Source organism: Trematomus bernacchii, unplaced genomic scaffold, assembly GCF_902827165.1.
Source record: "Trematomus bernacchii unplaced genomic scaffold, fTreBer1.1, whole genome shotgun sequence".
In the NCBI taxonomy this organism is placed as follows: Eukaryota; Metazoa; Chordata; class Actinopteri; order Perciformes; family Nototheniidae; genus Trematomus; species Trematomus bernacchii.
Genome location: NW_022988172.1, coordinates 12,410 through 28,661, shown reverse-complemented (window position 1 = coordinate 28,661; position 16,252 = coordinate 12,410). Strand labels below are relative to the sequence as shown.

Below are 16,252 nucleotides of genomic sequence, written 5' to 3'. Positions count from 1 at the left end.
AGAGAGACACAGAGAGAGAGAGAGAGACACAGAGAGAGAGGGAGAGAGAGAGAGAGACACATTAGTAGAGAGCCTCAGTGTGAACAGGACAGCAGGCAATCAGCTGTGAGACTCACGTCCTCTGCGGTCTCGTCTTCCTCGTCTTCATCAGGATGATACTCTTCATCAGAGGAGTCTTCCTCCGCCAGCTGGATGTCCACGAACTGAGGAGCCTGAACGCATCATGAGAACAACAAACAACACCTTTAGCATTAGAGAGCCTGAACGCATCATTATGCAGACTACACCTTTAGAGAGCCTGAACGCATCATCATGGAGACTACACCTTTAGAGAGCCTGAACGCATCATCATGGAGACTACACCTTTAGAGAGCCTGAACGCATCATCATGCAGACTACACCTTTAGAGAGCCTGAACGCATCATCATGCAGACTACACCTTTAGAGAGCCTGAACGCATCATCATGGAGACTACACCTTTAGAGAGCCTGAACGCATCATCATGCAGACTACGGCCGTGTCTCAATTCAGGGGCTGCACCCTTCGGAGTACGCAGCCTACGCGGTCCACGGAGGACCCAGCCCACGTAGACCGGGTAGGCTGGACCGAGCGGCCTACGAAATGAGACGGTCTAATCTACGGAGCGCTTCGTATTTACGTCACGTGATACACGCTGTTCGGTTTAATCCAGCAGCCTGCTAGCAAATTAGCTTACAAGCTAACTCAGCTGAAAAGGATCCAGAAACTTTACTTTTACATTTTTTGGAGATCACCATCGGCGATGAAATAAAGAGAAATTATAAATTAAATATTATATAAATTATATATAGCTGATGTAATTTAATCATATTATTTCATATTTAAAATAAGTCTTAATTTTTCTGTACTAATAAAACAATATGTTTTTTAAATGAACAAAAGCATGTTGTATAGATTGATTCTTAATATTAGTGTTCTAATCTTAATAGCTGTGATCATAACAGTTTATATTCTCCTTCTTCCCCTAAACCTGCCCAGATGATGTCCCACTGACCCCATGTCAGCACCTCCAGGTCCAGCAGCACCGTGAAATACACAATTAAACATTTTCTATTACCTATTTTTTGTATTAATAAAATTAAACTGAAGACAGTTTAATGACCTAGAGATATCATATTATTCCACTGCTTATGTACACATGTTGGAAATAATGGTTAAAACCTCAGTAAATGAAATAAACAATGTGTTTAACAATTACAATTTAATATTGTATTTTCATCTTATCACAAAGTAGAGGTAAGAATATATCCATCCTCTCTCTCCAGCTTCATGTCTTCTATTATTATAACTTTCATCATTGAGACAGAGGAAATCAATCATGTTATTTAACATCACCAGCAGTAAAACAAATATCAGCAAAAGTGTGTTTATGGAGTTGTTTATTTGTATTATATGTGCAGCGAGTATATAGAAGCAGCTGTTTGGGGAATCAGACAGACTCAAGCTATAATTGTTACATATCTATTAAAAGAAAGGACACATACAAAATCTAATTCTGAAACTAAGACACAAGTCTGTAGGACGGCAGTAAGCAGAGGTCTGGGTGGAGGATGTTCCTGATCGCCGTTTTGCTTTCTCCAGCACCACGGGGGGTCCAGGTGGATGGCAGCTCTGTCCTGATGATCCGCTGTGCACTCTTCAGATTAGGGGTCCTTCTCCAGCAGATCCGTTTCTCCAGAATTATACTAATTACAGAGAAAAACAAGAGAAAAATAAAAGAGTGAATTAATCATATTAAACAAAGGGTTGCAGAAGTATTATTGCAAAATTTAACTCTAAGCATTTCAGACAAACAATCCCTAAAGGATCATTCAAATGATGTACTGTTCTGGTTTTTAAAAAACTAAAGAGATGAAATGACAGTCACACGTGCATCCCTTTGACAGCACGGCACAAACTAACATCAAGCTAAAGGCTGCTGTCTATTTGTGATTGTGTTATTATTATGGGATTAGGATACATTAAATACACTTTAACCTAAATAAAAGATGATCAAATCTGGTGGAAATATTTAAAATAGGCTTTTCTTTTAGCCCTACCTCAAAGCAGCATGAGCTGAACACAAAGGTTGTAATGTTGTCCCAAAGTTTAATAAACAGTAAAACATTGGAACATGTCAGAGAAATAAATAAAGCAAACAGCAGCTACACGTCAGGGTAGCATTTTATAAATCCCACCGTACTGTAGGCTATACCGGTCTAAATGTATGACTTTAGTAAACTTCTGAATTGAATTAAAAATAAGTGTAAACAACAGTGCAGTACGTCCAGCTAGCTAGTTAGCGTCACATATTTATCCGTATTATTTAACGAAAATGTACGTTTTAATGCCCCTTGGGTTTGACGTGTGTGACATTAGTTAATTTAAAGTAAGTTAAAACCCAATACTCACATTTATTAGTGATTCCTCCGCTTGCTGCTGCTTTTAAATCCACTCTGCTGGGGAGACTGGAAGCCATTTCATTTGAAAAAAACTCACTCTTCCCTGCGCGCATTGCACCCTGGGATATGGTAGGCCGCGGAGTGTACATCAGATGTATCCTTCAAATTGGGGAAAGAAGGCTGCATTCGTGGGCCGCATTCGGAGGAGTCTCGTCTTTAAAAAAAAAATTGGGACAGCCTTCTTTCGGCGGAAGTGACGTATGCGGTCTACGAATGCACCCTTCGAAGGATGAAACCCCTGAATTGAGACACGGCCTACACCTTTAGAGAGCCTGAACGCATCATCATGGAGACTACACCTTTAGAGAGCCTGAACGCATCATCTTGCAGACTACACCTTTAGAGAGCCTGAACGCATCATCATGGAGACTACACCTTTAGAGAGCCTGAACGCATCATCTTGCAGACTACACCTTTAGAGAGCCTGAACGCATCATCATGGAGACTACACCTTTAGAGAGCCTGAACGCATCATCATGGAGACTACACCTTTAGAGAGCCTGAACGCATCATCTTGCAGACTACACCTTTAGAGAGCCTGAACGCATCATCATGGAGACTACACCTTTAGAGAGCCTGAACGCATCATCTTGCAGGACATACACCTTTAGAGAGCCTGAACGCATCATCATGGAGACTACACCTTTAGAGAGCCTGAACGCATCATCATGGAGACTACACCTTAGAGAGCCTGAACGCATCATCTGCAGACTACACCTTTAGAGAGCCTGAACGCATCATCATGGAGACTACACCTTTAGAGAGCCTGAACGCATCATCTTGCAGACTACACCTTTAGAGAGCCTGAACTCATCATCATGGAGACTACACCTTTAGAGAGCCTGAACGCATCATCTTGCAGACTACACCTTTAGAGAGCCTGAACGCATCATCATGGAGAACTACACCTTTAGAGAGCCTGAACGCATCATCTTGCAGACTACACCTTAGAGAGCCTGAACGCATATCATGGAGACTACACCTTTAGAGAGCCTGAACGCATCATCATGGAGGACTACACCTTTAGAGAGCCTGAACGCATCATCTTGCAGACTACACCTTTAGAGAGCCTGAACGCATCATCATGGAGACTACACCTTTAGAGAGCCTGAACGCATCATCTTGCAGACTACACCTTTAGAGAGCCTGAACGCATCATCATGCAGACTACACCTTTAGAGAGCCTGAACGCATCATCATGGAGACTACACCTTTAGAGAGCTCTGAACGCATTCATCAGGCAGACTACACCTTTAGAGAACCTGAACGCATCATCATGGAGACTACACCTTTAGAGAGCCTGAACGCATCATCATGCAGACTACACCTTTTAGAGAGCCTGAACGCATCATCATGCAGACTACACCTTTAGAGAGCCTGAACGCATCATCATGGAGACTACACCTTTAGAGAGCCTGAACGCATCATCATGGAGACTACACCTTTAGAGAGCCTGAACGCATCATCTTGCAGACTACACCTTTAGAGAGCCTGAACGCATCATCATGCAGACTACACCTTTATCACCTTCATCATCAAGTAAGGCGCCGTGCTGGTGGCTGCCTGTTGCATGCAGCTCCCGGTGTTTTATTGTTCTTTGTCTTTTTGTTTACTTTTATTCTCTTAGTTGTACTTTTTTCTTTGGATATTTATTTTGTTTTGCAGCGAAACTATGGCCACGTTTACTTCGAACGTTTTCTGGTCATTCTTCTGCTACTTTTTTCACTTTTTGTGTCGGAGAGCCATGCTCAGAGGAGTGATGGCATTGTTTACACGCGTGAGCAGCTGATTGCGCTGTGCCGACCCGTGCTGCTGCCCGGAGCCAGGCATGACATCCCGGAGGAGCTTCGGAGGCTCAAGCGTGGCTGCAGAGCTGGGGCCAAGCTGAGGATGAAGAAGAAGATGAGGTACAAACCCTGTGTACCGGCCATCATAATGGGTAACGTGAGGTCTTTGGGGAATAAGATGGACGAGCTCCGCGTGCTGACGAAGACGCAGTGGGAATACCGTGAGTGTAGCATCATGTGTTTTACCGAGACTTGGTTGCACTCGCTCATCCCGGATAATAACACGGCTCTCCCCGGCTTCACGAGTGTTCGGGCGGACAGGGACGTTATTCTGAGCGGTAAAAAGAAAGGAGGAGGGATTGCACTGTATGTGAACGAACGATGGTGTAATCCTGGACATGTTACTGTGAAGGAGCGTTTCTGTAGCCCGGACATTGAACTGCTAGCTGTGGGATTACGTCCATTTTATCTACCTAGAGAACTTTATTCTGTCATCGTAGTTGCTGTCTATATTCCACCGAACGCGGACGCGGAGGTGGCTGGTGACGTCATTCACTCTTCTGTGGCCAAACTCCAAACTCTTCACCCAAATGCATTCATAACAATAACTGGGGATTTTAACCGTGCAAAACTGGACAAATCTCTGCCTACATTTCACTCAGTATGTGAAATGCCCCACCAGGGGAAATAATACTCTGGATCTTCTATATGCAAATACCAAGAATGCATATTGTGCCACTGCCCTCCCCCCCCTGGGCAGATCTGACCACAACCTCGTCTTTTTGGCTCCTAAATATGTCCCACTGGTGCAGAGGCAGCCTGTATCCACCAGGACTGTGAGGAAATGGACTCCAGGGGCTAATGAGGCTCTACAGGACTGCTTCGAGACCACTGACTGGGACGTGCTTTGTGTGCCACATGGAGAGGACATCAATAATATGACTGACTGCATCACAGAATACATCAACTTCTGTGAACAAACAATATTACCGGCTAAAACTGTCAACTGTTTCCCCAATAATAAACCCTGGATTACTAGTGACCTGAAAACTCTTTTAAATAAGAAAAAGGAAGCTTATAAGTCTGGGGACAAATCAATGCTGAAGAGTGTCCAGCATCAACTGAGAGACAATTTGAGGAGGGGCAGAGATTCGTACAGGAAGAAGCTGGAGACTAAGCTCCAGCTGAACAATAGCAGGGATGTCTGGGCTGGGATGAAGGCTATCACTGGCTTCAAAGGGAGAGACAGACTGACTGTGGGCCACCCTGGAGAGGGCCAACGAGCTGAACACCTTCTTCAATAGGTTTAGCTCTCCGCCCGCTGCTGTCTCCTCCACTTCCTCTTCTCACCTCACCTCCTCCTCTCAGCCTGGCATCAACATCCCCCCTCTGCTCACCACCTACACTTCACACCTCTCCTCCACCACCCAGCCTGGCTTCTGCACCCCCCCTCTGCTCACATTGCCGCTGCCCCCCCCCCCCCCCTCTGCTCATCTTGCCTCAGACCCCCCCCCCTCTATCCCCCCTTCCATCTAGCCCCCCCCCCCCGCTTCACTGTGAGCACAGGACAGGTCCAGAGTCAGATGGAAAAACTCCACCAAGGCAAGGCTGCTGGCCCTGATGGTATCAGCCCCAGGGTCCTGAGGACCTGTGCACGCCAGCTGGCTCCTGTTCTCCAGTATATATTCAACCTGAGCCTGCACTTGGAGACCATCCCGGTGCTGTGGAAGACATCATGCGTTGTTCCGGTCCCTAAAAAGACAACTCCTCCTGGCTCAATGACTATCGCCCTGTAGCACTCACATCTCATGTGATGAAGGTTGCTTGAGAGGACTGGTCTTGGCCCATCTCAGACCGCAGGTGAGATCATTCCTTGACCCTCTGCAATTTGCCTACCAGCCTCACCTGGGGGTGGACGATGCCATTATTTACCTGCTGCAGCGTGCTCACTCATACCTGAATGGATCGGGTTGCACTGTGAGAATCACCTTTTTTGATTTCTCCAGTGCATTCAACACGATCCAGCCTCGGCTACTGAGTGACAAGCTGCAGGCTATGAGGGTAAACTCGTCCACCATCTCCTGGATTACCAACTACCTCACGGACAGACCACAGTACGTCCGGCTGGGCAGTGTGCTGTCTGATGTGGTGGTTGGTAGTATTGGAGCCCCACAGGGGACTGTGCTGTCTCCTTTCCTGTTCACCTTATACACCTCTGACTTTCTATACAACTCAGAGTCATGCCACCTGCAGAAGTTTTCGGATGACTCTGCAGTGGTAGGGTGTATAAGGGATGGACGGGAGGAGGAGTACAGAGCGCTGGTGGGTGATTTTGTTGAGTGGACTGGAAGAAATCATCTGCTTTTGAATGTGGCCAAGACCAGAGAGATGGTCATTGATTTCAGGAGGAAGAGGACATCTCCTCCTCTGCCCCTGTGCATTCTGGGAGAGGATGTGGCAGTTGTGGAGGTCTACAAGTACCTGGGAGTGCACTTAGACAATGGGCTGAACTGGAGGATCAACACTGACGCTGTGTACAAGAAGGGGATGAGCAGACTCTATTTTCTGAGGAAGCTGAGATCCTTCAACGTATGCAGTAAGATGCTGGAGATCTTCTATCAGTCTGTTGTGGCTAGTGCACTCTTCTTTGCTGCGGTCTGCTGGGGGGGCAGCATCAGAGCCGGTGACACCTGCAGGATCAATAAAACTGATCAGGAAAGCTGGGTCAGTCATCGGCATCAAGCTGGAACCCTTTGAAGCTGTGGTGGAGAGGAGGACACTGAACAGGCTGTTGTCCATCATGGATAACCCCACCCATCCTCTCCACCTACAGCTGGACAGTCAACGGAGCTCCTTCTCCAACAGACTGCTGCAGCTCCCCTGTCTCAAGGACAGATACTGGAAAACATTCCTGCCCACTGCAATAACACTGTACAACAAATCACCTCTGGCTGGAAGAGAACTCTCTGCTCCATAGTTTCTCTAGAAATAAAACCACCTTGTACATTTTACTCACACATAATCTGTTTCATATTTAATACTCCATAATTCCATATATTTTGAATATATATATATTTGTATATATATATATATATATATATATAATATCTGTATGTATATTTTCTATTTTGTATTTTGACATGTATATTTTATATTTTATTTTATATTTTATTTCTATTCTTGTATATTTTGTTTTATTGTAAAATGCCTTTTATGCTGCTGTAACAAAAACAATTTCCCAATTTGGGATCAATAAAGTACGATCTATCTATCTATCTATCTAGAGAGCCTGAACGCATCATCATGGAGACTACACCTTTAGAGAGCCTGAACGCATCATTATGCAGACTACACCTTTAGAGAGCCTGAACGCATCATCATGCAGACTACACCTTTAGAGAGCCTGAACGCATCATCATGCAGACTACACCTTTAGAGAGCCTGACGCATCATCATGCAGACTACACCTTTAGAGAGCCTGAACGCATCATCATGCAGACTACACCTTTAGAGAACCTGAACGCATCATCATGGAGACTACACCTTTAGCATCAGAGAGCGCTTAGCGTAATACTAACAGCTAAGTGCTAACATCTTAAGGCACGGACACACCAGGCCGATTATCGGCGTCGGTGGGCAGTCGGCAAAAATAAATCACTCTGATTGGCTGTTCAGCTAGCGAATCAGTGCATGAGAAGCGAAACGGAAGCGAGGGACCCAAACAAACTATTAAGAAGGCAAATCTGAGATTTCATTTAACTCCAGCTCTCGACACAGGTTCGGGAAAGCCCCATGAGCTTCTCGTTGTAGAGTGAAAATGGAACGCACACGCTATTTGTTGTTTGTTTATATCACGCATTCTGTTCTTCTTCTCTCGGTTATCACGTAGTCTGTCTTCCGGTTGTTGCCTCTTTTGAATGACGAATACACACTACCGCCGCCTGCTGGTAAGGAGAGTTATTGCCACTCACGCATGTGCAGTTTGTACGTGCTACTTGGCCGTCGGCTGAAGTCTTTGCGGTGTGTTCCAGTGCGACACATGGCCAAGACACAGAGACACAAGGCGACACAACAGACGGGGTCCATCTGTGTCAGTTCTTTGGTGTCAGCTTGGTGTGTCCAGGCCTTAACAGCTAACTGCTGACGTCTTAATGCCAACACCTCACTTCGTCTGTTAACTGCTAACATCTAACTGCTAACAGCTAACAGCTAACTGCTAACAGCTAACTGCTGACGTAGCTAGCTCTTCTGCTACACAGAGACATGACCCCAGACAGGAAGTGAGTGCCCCTGACAGGAAGTGTCTCACCTTGTTGGCGTCGCTGGTCTTCTTGATGGGAGACAGGTTCCATGCTGGGATCACCTGAGAGGAGATATGAAAGGTATGAAAGATATCTAAAGGGTTAGAAAGCTCCATCATGACATCACGCTCAGCACGGCCTCTCACCACTCCTTTCTCCACCACCTCTTTGAACTTCGCCCGGGTCATCTTGGGTTCCTGCAGGAGATAAAGACACATGAAGCTCAGCAGGTGAGCACAGGTGAATGAGAGCTTCTGATTGGACGAGAGACTCACGAAAGCGGGCACAGCCTCGGTGTCATTGATGGCAGCTTTCATCATGGCCACCACGTGCTCGTTAGTGATCACTTCCTGTTGGGAAACACAACCATTAGTGTTCTGGTGGTTCCAATGGTGTTCTGATGGTGTTCTGATGGTTCTAATGGTGTTCTGATGGTTCTAATGGTGTTCTGATGGTTCGAATGGTGTTTTGATGGTTCTGATGGTGTTCTAATGGTGTTCTAATGATGTTCTGATGGTGTTCTGATGGATCTAATAGTGTTCTGATGGTTCTAATGGTGTTCTAATTATGTTCTGATGGTGTTCTGATGGTTCTAATGGTGCTCTGATGGTGTTCTGATGGTTCTAATGGTGCTCTGATGGTGTTCTGATGGTTCTAATTGTTCTAATGGTGTTCTGATGGTGTTCTGATGGTTCTAATGGTGTTCTGATGGTTCTAATGATTCTGATGGTGTTCTGATGGTGTTCTAATGGTGTTCTGATGGTGCTGATGGTGTTCTGATGGTGTTCTGATGGTGTTCTGATGGTGTTCTGATGGTGTTCTGATGGTGTTCTGATGGTGTTCTAATGTTCTGATAGTTCTAATGTTCTGATGTTGTTCTAATGTTCTGATGTTGTTCTAATGTTCTGATGTTGTTCTAATGGTTCTGATGTTGTTCTAATGGTCTGATAGTTCTAATGTTCTGATGTTGTTCTAATGTTCTGATGGTCAGATGGTGTTCTCATGGTTCTGATGCTGGTGTTCTGATGATGTTCTGATGGTTCTTATGGTGTTCTGATGATGATCTGATGGTTCTAATGGTGTTCTCATGGTTCTGATGTTTTCATGGTTCTGCTTATATACTCACATGGATGATGTTCCTGACGTTCACGGTGGTCAGATTGTGCTGTTTGGATTTGGTCTCCAGTGATTGGTCAAGCTGCCTGTCGATATCCACAGGCTCCTCCTCCTCGCTCTCTGAAGCCCCGCCCCTTTCCTCCTCCTCCTCCGTCATTCTCTTCTTCCTCTTTCTCACCGATTTCCTCCTCGCTGCCTTCACCTCCACCTGACTCTCCTCTGAGGACACAGAGTGAGTGTGTGAGTGTGTGAGTGTGTGAGTGAGTGAGAGTGTGTGTGACTGTGTGTGTGAGTAAGGCTGCCTTTACACGGGAACGTTTGCGTTTACGCACCGTAAGCGTTTTCAAAAAAGTCTTCCGTTCACACGCATTCGATTCATTTAACGTGTCTGTTCACACGAGACCGCTGGAAACGCTGTAGTACATATGCCAGGCCTGTAAGTGGCGCTGCTGCCGCCACAAAATACACCAAAAGCAGCGAAGAAGACCCCGGAGCATGGTTGCCATGGTTGCCCTTCTGTTTATGCCCCGCGGTGGATTTAGCAACATGTAGTAGTTCATGTAATTCCAGTCCACTTTTTGCTGATGATTGTGGTAGAGGAGCTGTAGATTTTGTACTAACATCTGTAGCATGGTCGAGCTGTAGATTTTGCACTAACATCTGTAGCATGGTCAGTAGCATTAGCACTAGCAGTAGCTACTGACAGCAGCTACTGACCATGCTACAGCAGTGAGCAGCAGAGGTGGAGAGAGGCGGGGCTATGGCTTCATCTATCGGGAAATTATCGTATAGAGGCGATTACACGGAGCCGTTTGACCCCCCAGAGCGTTCCGGTTGCAGATCTATCCTTGGGACCCGTTATCGTTTGTGGGGTCCATTTCTATCGTTTTGTTACGGCCTCGTGTAAATGAAAGGGCTATACGCAAGAGAAACTATGCGGATACAACACATTTCATTCCCGTGTAAATGGGGTCTATGTGACTGAGAGTGTGTGTGTGTGAGTGTGTGTGTGAGTGTGTGTTACCCATGGTGATGATGAGGCTGGAGTCTGTATCTTCCTCTACCACCAGGTATCCCTCCTCCTCCTCCTCCTCCTCCCCCCCTGCAGGATGCTGCAATGCATCATGGGAGCGTGGGGCTCTGTGGCCGGGGGGGGGAAGGTCTGGACGGGCTGGGTCTGAGGCGTTTTCGGACCAAGTTCATTGTTGAGAAACATGACCTCTGAAACACATTGAAGAGTTATCAAGTCTCATCATGGAGCAGCTGCAGAGAGAGATGGAGAGGAAACACAGAGGGGACACGTGTTGATGTAGAAGAGACATGTGTCCCCTCTGTAGAAGAGACATGTGTCCCCTCTGTAGAAGAGACATGTGTCCCCTCTGTAGAAGAGACATGTGTCCCCTCTGTGTGAAGAGAGAGTCTCTCTACACAGAGAGAGTGGGGTAGGTAAGAGAGGGGTATGATCAGCATTAAAGGTGGGGTGGGTAAGAGAGGGGTATGAACAGCATTAAAGGTGGGGTGGGTAAGAGAGGGGTATGAACAGCATTAAAGGTGGGGTGGGTAAGAGAGGGGTATGATCAGCATTAAAGGTGGGGTAGGTAAGAGAGGGGTATGATCAGCAGTAAAGGTGGGGTGGGTAAGAGAGGGGTATGATCAGCATTAAAGGTGGGGTAGGTAAGAGAGGGGTATGATCAGCATTAAAGGTGGGGTAGGTAAGAAAGGGGTATGATCAGCATTAAAGGTAGGGTGGGTAAGAGAGGGGTATGAACAGCATTAAAGGTGGGGTGGGTAAGAGAGGGGTATGATCAGCATTAAAGGTGGGGTAGGTAAGAGAGGGGTATGAACAGCATTAAAGGTGGGGTGGGTAAGAGAGGGGTATGAACAGCATTAAGGGTGGGGTGGGTAAGAGAGGGGTATGAACAGCATTAAAGGTGGGGCGGGTAAGAGAGGGGTATGATCAGCATTAAAGGTGGGGTGGGGTAAGAGAGGGGTATGAACAGCATTAAAGGTGGGGTGGGTAAGAGAGGGGTATGAACAGCATTAAAGGTGGGGTGGGTAAGAGAGGGGTATGAACAGCATTAAAGGTGGGGTGGGTAAGAGAGGGGTATGAACAGCATTAAAGGTGGGGTAGGTAAGAGAGGGGTATGAACAGCATTAAAGGTGGGGTAGGTAAGAGAGGGGTATGAACAGCATTAAAGGTGGGGTGGGTAAGAGAGGGGTATGAACAGCATTAAAGGTGGGGTGGGTATGAACAGCATTAAAGGTGGGGTAGGTAAGAGAGGGGTATGAACAGCATGAAAGGTGGGGTAGGTAAGAGAGGGGTATGATCAGCATTAAAGGTGGGGTGGGTAAGAGAGGGGTATGAACAGCATTAAAGGTCGGGTGGGTAAGAGAGGGGTATAAACAGCATTAAAGGTGGGGTGGGTAAGAGAGGGGTATGAACAGCATTAAAGGTGGGGTGGGTAAGAGAGGGGTATGATCAGCATTAAAGGTGGGGTGGGTAAGAGAGGGGTATAAACAGCATTAAAGGTGGGGGTGGGTAAGAGAGGGGTATAAACAGCATTAAAGGTGGGGTGGGTAAGAGAGGGGTATGAACAGCATTAAAGGTGGGGTGGGTAAGAGAGGGGTATGATCAGCATTAAAGGTGGGGTGGGTAAGAGAGGGGTATGATCAGCATTAAAGGTGGGGTGGGTAAGAATGGAGAAACCAGCTCGAGTGCGCTAGAATCTGAAAGTACACAACCGGAAAGAATCTGCCCCTTCCTTCAGACTTCCTCACAGAGCCCCTCCTCCCAACACACACGAATGCGCACATGACCAATGAGGGCACGAGATAAGTTTGTGCACGAGATGGAAGGCTTTTTACAGCGCTACAGCTTCCAAGCATTTAATGTATTCATTGCTATCGGGATGTTAAGAGCATTCCATCTGAAGTTAATGACCTACCCTACCTTTAAGTGTTTCTGAAGTGAATGACCTACCCCACCTTTAAGTGTTTCTGAAGTGAATTACCTACCCCACCTTTAAGTGTTTCTGAAGTGAATTACCTACCCCACCTTTAAGTGTTTCTGAAGTGAATGACCTACCCCATCTTTAAGTGTTTCTGAAGTGAATGACCTACCCTACCTTTAAGTGTTTCTGAAGTGAATTACCTACCCCACCTTTAAGTGTTTCTGAAGTGAATGACCTACCCCACCTTTAAGTGTTTCTGAAGTGAATTACCTACCCCACCTTTAAGTGTTTCTGAAGTTAATTACCTACCCCACCTTTAAGTGTTTCTGAAGTGAATTACCTACCCCACCTTTAAGTGTTTCTGAAGTGAATTACCTACCCCACCTTTAAGTGTTTCTGAAGTGAAATACCTACCCCACCTTTAAGTGTTTCTGAAGTGAATTACCTACCCCACCTTTAAGTGTTTCTGAAGTGAATGACCTACCCCACCTTTAAGTGTTTCTCAAGTGAATTACCTACCCCACCTTTAAGTGTTTCTCAAGTGAATTACCTACCCCAACTTTAAGTGTTTCTGAAGTGTGTGCGTGTGTGTGTTTAAGAAAGAGCAATACGTCGTTAAAACATTTACTATAACAATATTATAAAGACTATTAAATAAAAAATCAAGACAATATTTAAACAAAAATATAAATATGTAAGAAACTGAGTACAGTAAAATAAAACATGACCGATACTATATTCCACTGAACACCTGAATACTTCAGAATATTATATTTTGTAATAAATCCACAATCATGATCAATGTAGCTTCTTCCCATGAACAGTTAGCTCTTGTTAGCTTCGATTAGCCTAAAGTTAGCTTCTTCACATTAACAGTTAGCTCTTGTTAGCCTAAATGTAGCTTTTTCCAATAAGCAGTTAGCTCCTGTTAGCTCACTCAGCGGCAGCTCAGCCTGAAGTGGCCGTGAACCCGAACCTAACATGGCCTAACCCTATGAATGAATAGATGAATCAGCTCTTCACTTCCAGAGAGGGAAATAATAATATCCGCATCTCCGTCTCAAAGAGCCAGACCGTGGCAGGGCTTCACAGCTCAGCCTCCATCAGTACCAGCCGGTTCTCCCTCTGACGGCCCGGTACCGGAGGGTTTATCCGGTGTTAAGGTTTAAATGTTTAAAGGTTTACATGTTTAAAAGAGAAACAACAGAAACTTACCGCCACAACAACCGTACGCTCTGCGTGACACTACCGGCTGTGCGTCATGACGTCAGCGTTACAGCGGCCAAAAGGAGGGATTTGATTGGTTAGCACACCTCTGCTTTGTTGTTATATTCTGAGCAAAGCATCAGGTTAATAATAGTCTAGCAGCAAGTCCTCACCATAGACTGTATATATAAAGGTCCTCACCCAAGGTAGAACAAAACACAACAATGATTTTTCTTATCTTTAGGGTCTCCCATTAATGAAATTGATTGTTGTCAAATTTTATTTTGGGAGAAAAAATGTTTTTTTGGTTGTTCTTTAGAATCCCTGAACAAGAGCCAAATTAGACAAGGCCGAATATGGGAAAGGTGACCAAAAAGCCCATAACTTCAGAAGGATCACTCTTTTCCTCTTCAGATTTGCTGAGGTATGAACCAGGTGGCTGTCCTACATCACCAAATAGTCAGAATAAGACTAACCCAATAAAATAAAGTGTATTAGTTCTAAATTGCAAGCCTCTAAAACATAGGTGTAAATAGTAGAGGGTTTATTGAAACTGGAACCTTAATTCAAAGTACAGTATACAAATCCTCAAATCATTCTGTGAGAGGTCAAGTATATAGATGCTAGAATAGAATGTTAAATGTCAGGTTCCTCAGAAACGTTAGGGGACACATTTTGACATTCTGCACAGCAGGTGCAGAACTCCGTACAGGGAAGGCCAACAGAGAGGCACTGGCACTTTCCACTCTCTCCACACTTTGCATCTTTGCAATACAAGTGAGTAATGTCTCTCACTTCTGTAGGTGCTGGGGGTTTTGTAAATAGCACTGGTTGAATGGCCCCATCTCTGACAATCCACCCCTTGCCAACAGGACTCCATAACAAGGGTTTGGGTTTGGGCTGTGACACCATATCGCTGTCTGAAACATTGCTCTTCTTTTTCCGAGGCTGCATCTGTTGTTGATGCAGTTATGAACCTCAGTTCATCCAAGATTGTGCACATCAGTCCAATTTCCTTTTTCTTTTTTCCATATAACAAAAGCGCAAATTCTCTTGCGACTGGCAAAGACTCTTCAAAGCTGGCAGAGAGTCCAACATGGGCCACATCTTTGAGCTCGCTGAGATGGGTCTTGAGTTTGGTGAATGCTGTTGTCTTTCCTATTCTGATTTGTTTTTCTGATAAATGAGAGAAAAGTGATTGAGTCCTATGTTCCTATCACCAAAAAGTACAATTTCCATCTAAACTAAAGCTAAGTTTACAGGACTATAATTCAGTATTTGTGTAGGTAAATAATTGTCTGACTATTTGGTGATGTAGGACAGCCACCTGGTTCATACCTCAGCAAATCTGAAGAGGAAAAGAGTGGTCATTCTCAAGTTATGGGCTTTTTTGTCTCCTTTCCCATATTCGGCCTGGTCTAATTTGGCTCTTGTTTAGGGATTGGGGTAGTTCTAAAGAACCAAAAAAACTATTTTTCCCCCAAAATAAAATTTGACAACCAATTTCATGGGAGACTCTAAAGATAAGAAAAATCATTGTATTTTGTTCTACCTCGGGCAGGGTATCTCAAAATCTGAGGACCCTTCCTGCTAGACTATAAATATTCTTAACAAATGATCTCCTTCCTGAGTCAACACTTCAATAAAAGCCTGAGTCTGTGTTACTAAATATTTAACCCCTAAAGTTACTGGTTTAAAATACACTCATACAGGAGGTAAATCTACACCCCCCCCCCCCCCCCCTCAAATACTCATAAGGAGCTTATTATCCTCTGCTTTAACTTGATAAGGACTTCCTGTAGGGTTTTTATTCAAAGTAACTGTTAGTGAAAGCTATGATGGAGCTCTGAAACATGTTCTGATCATGTTCTCATCCAGGTGGGTTCATAAGTCTCCTCAGATAAACTACAGTCTGGATACAAGTCCTTCAGGAGATAAGTTCTTTATTGATCCCAATCTGGGAAATGTTTGCGACATGGCATTGTACATAAAAGAAATGAAAAGAGTAGAATAAACAATCCAAGGAGGACCCGAGTCTCCTCTCTCTGCCCCGTGTGCTGCATTCATGTGCCGTCACAATAACCAGAGAACAGTGAAGCTTTATAGAGATCTTTATTAAAATATTAGATAAAAACACAGAAACAGGACGTAGAACAAATCAGGATGAGGCGTTCAGGTGCGTCTGCGAGGACTCAGAGCTCTCAGCGCTGCGGCCGGTTTCCTCAACTCGTTCAGCAGCGAGAGGCCGAGGGACCGGACCATCGGACCAGGACCAGGGCGGGGGGGCGGGGCCTCAATATGTGGGGCGGGGCCTCAATATGTGGGGGCGGGGCTTCAACCTGGGCGGGGAGCACTATCTGTGGGGGGGCCTCAGGGTGTCTCCGGTGGAACAGGGACTCCCGGCGGCGGGT

At 45.4% G+C, this 16,252-nt stretch overlaps 1 protein-coding gene across 1 annotated transcript; it reads right to left on the bottom strand.

Moving 5' to 3' along the window:
* Positions 1–116: 116 nt before the first annotated feature.
* LOC117475950 (GON-4-like protein) lies at positions 117–13,914 on the bottom strand (the record flags this gene model as incomplete). The annotated part of the gene is given in 6 exon segments (XM_034122295.1): positions 117–212; positions 8,577–8,630; positions 8,715–8,918; positions 9,695–9,903; positions 10,709–10,905; positions 13,851–13,914. Coding segments are annotated over 5 exon segments (567 nt in total), but the record flags the coding sequence as incomplete, so codon positions are not given.
* Between the last annotated feature and the right edge of the window lie 2,338 nt (positions 13,915–16,252).